A 6,858-nucleotide genomic window follows, 5' to 3' on the forward strand; every position below is an offset into this window, starting at 1 on the left:
TAACTAAAACATCCAGTGAGGTCATGGATCTTAGAGGAGAAACTACTACCAACACTTTACTAAAACAGTGTAATTCCTAAGAATAGATACTCTAAATATAGGCTTCACCCTCATCAAAGTCATTTCTCTTTGCAACAGAAAACCACAACCAGTCAATACGCAGAGAGCAAGTGAGTGTGGGGTACCCAGCTCTAAAAACATCTATGACACAACTACTGCACTTATCAGGCTTAGGGAACCTGGAAGGAGAGGGGCAGGCAGATTCTCAGGGCAGAATATTGAGAAAGGTCGTGTGAGGTTGTGTATCCTAGAAATGACAGGGAAGTTTCACTTGTGATACCTCGGTAATATGGCTGCCTAAACAAGATCTGAACAATGACAGCACCGGTGGATGGGATGAGATGGAGGCATCAGAGTTGGGAATCCCACCTGGTTTAAGTGTGTGTGTTTGTGTGTGTGTGTGTATAACTGGTAAAAGAAAAAGTGGTCACTGTTATTAGAGGAAATGGACAGAGGAAAAGAAGGGAAATGATTATACACATATTGAGGGACAGGACTTCTCTGTGTTGCCCTGGCTGCCCTGGAACCCACCCTATAGGTCAGGCTGGCCTCAAACCCACAGAGATCCACCTGCCTTTGCCCCCCAAGTGCTGGGATCAAAGGCGTGTGCCACCACCATCACCCAATTTTATATATATATTTTAAAAACAACAGCCAAGGGCCACCAGTGCCCAGACACTGGGAGAATGGTTTCCTGTCCTATATAAGGAATAGAATAGAGTTGGTGGATCAGGAATAGCATCCCCAAAGAGGGAGGGCTGCTTACTGCTGCCTCCCCCAAACTAGGAAGCACCTCCTATGTCTCATCTCCCCTCTATCACTAGTACAGTGGCTGACACCAGCAGTGGTCTCGCAGTTGCCCCCTGTGCACAGGATATGTGGACAGAAGCGTACTGTGATCTCTCATGTGGATGGCCAGCTTTGTCTACGGTAGCTACAGGGCTGACTCCAGATGGTTAGTGAGCAAGCTAGTTTTCTGTCAACTTGACACATGCTACAGTCATCTTGAGAAGAGGGAACCTCAATTGAGAAATTGCTTCCATGAGATCCGGCATTTTCTTAATTAGATATTGATGTGGGAAGGTGGTCCTGGACGCTGTAAGAAAGCAAGTTGAGCAAGCCATGGGGACAAGCCTGTATCTCCATGGCCTCCGCATCCATTCCTGCCTCCAGGTTCCTGCCCTGCTTGACTTACCTCAGTGATGGACTGTAAAGTGTAAGAGGAACAAACCCCTTCCTCCCCAATTTGCTTTTGGTCGTGGTACTTATCACAGCAGTAAAACTTCTGAGACAGCCAGGTTGCAGCTCCCAAGATGCAGTGAGCTCTCTGAAAGCCAGGTTCCTCTGAATGGGCTCATGAAGCTGTTGTCCCCAGCCCTGCCCAACAGGGAAGGCCTGCCCATCTGATACCAGCCTGGTGTCCACGAGTGAGGCTCTTCACAGGAGATACGGGCCTGCACCACAACCTGGCTTCCAGGAAAATAAATTTGGCCATTTGGTAAAAGAATCCTCAATCATGAGGGTCATGTATCCTCAGCCATGTGCCACTGAATAAGACCTGTGCTGAGGCTGGCAGTCGAGGTCCTGTGAACCAGTAGACTGATCCTTCAGTCCAAGTCTCTACAGGAAGCTGTGGCCAGCCCTGGGCTCCCTCTGACCTCACAGCTGGCTTAGGCAAGCCAATCCCAAGTCTGGCTGGCTAGCCTGGTTTTCCCACTCACTCACTCACCAACCCTCAGGTTTCTCAAGCTACCACCTGCTGTTCTGCCCCAGTGCCTCTACAGGGGGTTGATTACACCCTCAGGTCTTCTTGTGGTAGCAGTTCTGCACAGTTCTGTGTTGAGAGGTGACACCATCTATTTCAGCCTTTATTTTAAATACACTCAGACAAGAGAGGGGAGAGAGATAGTGGATATGGGGGCAGGTCTAAGTATCCTTGTGGGAGCAAATACGTATAATAGTTCATTTTTTGAAATACACAAAGTGTCCATTGTCGGCAGCTGGTGATAGAGCACATTCCGCTCACACTGTGGGATTTTGAACCTGCTCAAAAGTATGAGATGTCTCCATTTTTTTTAAAGATAGCTTTTTGCAGCAGGGTCTCACTATGTATCCCAGGCTGGGCTCCAGCTCACAATCCTCTTGCCTGATTTGCCCCAGTGCTGGGATTACAGGTGTGTACCACCACAGTGTGGGCTCCTGGGAAAAGCAGGGCGTGAAAGGGCGTTTTATTGTGTTTGAAAGGACACACTGTAGGCACAAACTTCTGCTTAGATGTGCACAGAACTTGCTTGGAGGTGTCTCTTCCCATTATCAAAGTGCCTGGGGAGATGCTGGGGGTAGGTCTTCAAACAGGTGTGTGGGGAGTGAAAATACACTTTTGAAGTTTGAACCATGGAGGACTTGCTCTAAAAGCACATTAAGTTGGGATTCAAAAGCTGAAGAGAGCAGAGAACCCAGGGATGGCGGCACTGTCCACTCCCTTACCAGATGCCACCAACGCGAGCATCTGATAGCACACATGTCATTTGGCCTGGGAAGGGACATTTCACCCATACTGGGACCAGCCAGCCTGCCTCCTCCAGACTCAGCCTAGCAGCCTCAGCAGAAAAAAAAAGTAGAGAGGCTTGCTTCTATGGTGGCATCTCTCCTGACCTGCATCCATCTGCAATGTGTTCTTTCAAATCCATGCACTGAAGTCACTATCTCCACAGCACTTCAGAGCGTGGCCTTGTTTGTAAGTAAGGTCATTACAGATATGTTTGCTGAAGATGAGAACGTAAGATAAGTCCAAGTCCACTGTACTAATGAAAGGGACACTGGGACACAGACACACAGGAGGAACACGGTGAAGTGAAGGAAGAATGGGTGATAGGTACCCTTAAAGCCAAGGCAGAGACCTGGGTCAGACTCTCCCCAAACGCCAGAAGGCATGTACACCTTCCTGTCACTCATGGCCGAGAAAGCCGTGCAACAGGTTTCTGCTGTTTCCAGCATTCAGTCCCTGGTGATCCGTATCACAGCAGCTGTAAGAAACTCATACGTGGAGTGGATTTAGAACTACTTAAACCCTTGAGTGAGCTCACACCTAACTGTCCCAGGGTTCCTTTTGACCACTGGGAGCCCCCACCCAGCTCAGTACTTACTGTCACGGATCACTTTCACAGGGAACATAGAGGAATGTGACTTGGACATCATGGCTGAGGACCAACCGGTGTGCAAAGCTTGGCCTTAGCTGAAGGAGATTCTCGCCTGGGGAGTGACACAGTACTTGAGTGGGTGGTCTCCCAAACCTACAGCCCTTCTTGACCCTGAGTGGTTGACAGCAGTTTACATTTCCACTGTGTGGCCTAAACTGCCTATCCTAACATAACCCTGTATACAGGTTTGGTGGGATCCACTGCCCCCCCCCTCCTGGGCAAAGCTCAGCTGCCAGGATTTTCCTGTTCTTAGAACATACCAGCTTCGGTCAGCCTGGGGCCTCTGTGCCACCTCTCACCTCGCTGAGGTTGGGGGCGGGGAGGGGGTGGAGGCTTCTCCCTTTAAATCCGAGCTCAGATGTCACCCTGGGAGACCTTCCTGCACCAGTGCAGTTCTTCTTTATGGGGTCAAGTGGTTACCACTTAAAAGGTTTTTACTGCCCATTTCTCCCAGAATGCAAGCTGCATGAAAACGAGGCCTGTATTCCACCTGTCAGAGTTCCTGACGGTGTCCTGGGCATCCTTCAAATAGGAAAGAGTTTCCTGTTTGCAGAGGCCCAGCCAGTGTTCCAAACCATCACCGGGAACGGCTGGGGGTGGAGCCCAGGGTTGCTTGCAGTTAGAGCCATCCCTGTCTCAGCCCCTTTAGAAGAGGAAAAAAAACACCACTCGGGAATTCAACCTCCCAATATCCTGAGCTCCTCCTGCCACGCCATGCCCTGGGGCAAGAATGCAGCAACAAGGGATGGATGGGTGCTTAAATTAGGCCTGTCATAAAGGAAATGGAAAGGAGCAAAGAGGGGCGCAGAGCCTTGCAAGGGGCCCGCGCCCCATGGCCACCCCTTCTGGAGCCCCTAGCCCGGGCCCCTTGTACACCCACCAGTCGCGCGCTCGCTCCGAAACCTCAGTCCGCAGTTCTCGAGTCTTCTGGTCCCGAACTGCGTTTAGAATGCCAAGGCAACCATTCTCACAAGAGCTATGATGTCACAAAGCTCAGGAGGCGGGCCCCAGCACTCTGAGTAGGCAGGAGCAGAGTCCTGTGCTGGACTGTAGCAGCTGAAGAGCAAAAGACACCAGCCAGGAATGGAGCCAAGTCTGGGCTGCAGGGTGTGTAAGCCTAGAGCAGCAGCTCCTCCCACCCCAGATTCTCCTGCCCACCCTTGAGGAGTTTGTTGCAGCTGGAGCGCACCCAACAGCCTGGCTTCTAGGGGAATATTTAGGGATCTTCGGATTTGGAGCAGGAGTCTAGAGTCCTCTTCTAGATCTACAGGCCAGAAATGTACCAAAGATAATCCCCCTTAGTTCCTGGCTCTACTCAAGGTTGCTGGCGCCTCCCGTTGGGTGGAGAGATAGATCCTAGGCAGGATTGCAGAGGCAGCTCCTAGAATTGGGTGGATGGGTGGGGGGTCCTTGAATCACTAGAGGGGACAGTATCCTGCAGGGCAGTCCAGCCATGGGGGTGTCAGGAGAAAGTGTTGTGGGCCCTCGTGTGCATAGGTGGGTTTTTAATGTAGCGAGTATTAAGCATCCCTTGAAAGCAAGTGGCTCCCTGCACCCTGGTGCGGGAGGCTCTTGCACTGTGGTCTAGAATTTCCAACATTCTGGCCTCCGTTTTCCTTCTGTCAGAATAGGTGAACCAACCACAAAAAAACACCAGATTTGAGGTTTGGCAAATCAAGAGATGTGTGTATTAATTCAGCCACTCAAACAAATATTTTAGGAATGCATTGTTTTTTATACCAGCAGTCTCTTAGGCATCTAGGGGAATGAGCCACCCAAAGAGACGAAAACAAAGGAGGATGCTGACAGTCCTGGCATCAGCACACTTGCCCTGGGTCTCCCGTAAACCCTCGAAGGTCTTTCCTCCACACCAGGCACTGTTCAACGCGCCCAGGGAAAATCCACTGTTTAGTGCGCACTGCACCGATTCATAGGTTTGAACCACCACCCCTCAGCATGGGGAACCAATGTGAACGGAAGCTCCTGAGAGAAAGCCTCACCTGTGTTGAACATTCTACAAGCTGCTGTGATTGAAGAACCCTCAGTGACTGTGGAGAGCTGGAACGCTGCAGAGCCAGAGACAAATTATCTTAGGCAATAGGAACTGACTTCTTTGTTGTTTTGGTTTTGTTTTTCAAGACAAGGTTTCTCTGTGCAGCCCTGGCTGTCCTAGAACTCGCTTTGTAGACCAAACTAACCTTGAACTCAGAGATCCGCCTGCCTCTACCTCCCAAGTGCTGGGATTAAAGGTGTGCGCCACCACCACCCGGGCAAACAGCCATTTTTTGATCACATCTGTGATTGTTGGATCACTCTTGTGACTGTTAAGTAATTCTTTCAGAATGTTCAGACCCCTAACTTCCACCAACCCAAAGACTAAGAATGTCCTCAGCATCTGAGGCCTACAGCAGAGCCCCACTCCCTTGGTTGTAACCTGAATCTATGTTCCTGGGAGTGGTGGGTAGCCACTCATATTTGGCTACAGAGTAAATTCTTTTTCCCTGTGAGACAGAGCTGGGTTCTAGCAACACCCGCAAGGGCAGTTAACCAGGCACACCCTGACTCCCACCAGCTCCTCTTGTGATCTTATTCCTTACTGAAAACAGTGACTTACGGACTGGAGATCCCAGAACACTGAAAGTGTACTTGGTGAAGATAAGTGCTCTGCTGTGGCTCTTGGTTGTTTAGAAGGTTAGAAGGAAAATCACTTAGAAGATGGGGCTTGCAGCCTACAATCCCATGGCCAGAGAGTCTGGGAAACAGAACCTTCATTCAGTGGCTGATGGAAGAAGAGGCAGACTCCTACGGCTAAGCACTGAGCTGAACTCAAGAAAGCCAGTAACAGGGAGGGAGGACTGATGACCAAAGGGATTAAGACTGGGCTGGTTTAACCCCCAGAAACAGCTGACCTGACAAGGGTTAGCTCTTGAATCCCAGACTGATACCTGGGAATCCAGCATGGAACTGATCAAGACCCCCTGAATGTGGGTGTCAGTGAAGAGGCCTAGGTAATCTATTGAGCCCTGGGCAGTAGATCAGTACCCATCCCAAGTATACACACGGACTTTGGACTCCCATAGAACAATGTGAGGTGCACTCTCACCCTGAACTCTTGGGGGAGGGTTTAGGCCCTGCCCTGGATGAAATGACAGACTATGGACACCCCCATGGAGGGCCTCACCCTCCCTGGGGAAATGAGGGGATATTGGGGGAGTTGGGGAGAGGGCATGGGAGGAGGGGAGGGAAACAGAGGGACCTGGAACTGACTTGTGAAGCAACCTTGTTTCTAATTTAAATTTAAAAATAAATAAAAGAAGATGGGGCCTGACAGGCGAATTTAAAACAAATTTTTGTTTTTGCTTAGCGTGGGGAGGCATGCGTGTAGAGAGGTCAGAGGGCAATTTACAGAATGAGCTTTCTCCTTCCACTCTGCAAGTTTCTGGGCTCAAACTCAGGTCAGCGGGCTTGGTGACATGTGTCTTTGGAATCTATGGAAGTTTTAATCTAAGCCTAACATTAGCTGACAAGAAGTTTATTTAAAAAGTTAGATGGACTAAGGGGGTGAGGGAGTCTGGGCAGATGTGTGAGAAGGCCACTG

At 50.0% G+C, this 6,858-nt stretch overlaps 1 protein-coding gene across 4 annotated transcripts in view; it reads right to left on the minus strand.

Annotated features, from left to right (window-relative positions):
* Cfap100 (cilia and flagella associated protein 100) overlaps positions 1-4,239 on the minus strand; it is a 42,014-nt gene extending 37,775 nt beyond the window's left edge. For 3 of the 4 annotated variants that reach the window (XM_040737209.1, XM_040737210.1, XM_040737208.1), the window contains exons 1-2: positions 4,141-4,239; positions 3,207-3,312 (exon numbers count right to left, since the gene is read on the minus strand). In XM_040737209.1, coding sequence (XP_040593143.1) covers positions 3,207-3,258 — 52 coding nt within the window. In that variant the 5' untranslated portion in view covers positions 3,259-3,312; positions 4,141-4,239. Of the gene's footprint in view, positions 1-3,206; positions 3,313-4,140 lie in introns of those variants that run through there. The other variant, XM_040737211.1, reaches the window with a different exon arrangement.
* Positions 4,240-6,858: the final 2,619 nt, after the last annotated feature.

The sequence above is a fragment of the Mesocricetus auratus genome, unplaced genomic scaffold (genome assembly GCF_017639785.1).
Source record: "Mesocricetus auratus isolate SY011 unplaced genomic scaffold, BCM_Maur_2.0 Super-Scaffold_100676, whole genome shotgun sequence".
NCBI classification, from domain to species: Eukaryota; Metazoa; Chordata; class Mammalia; order Rodentia; family Cricetidae; genus Mesocricetus; species Mesocricetus auratus.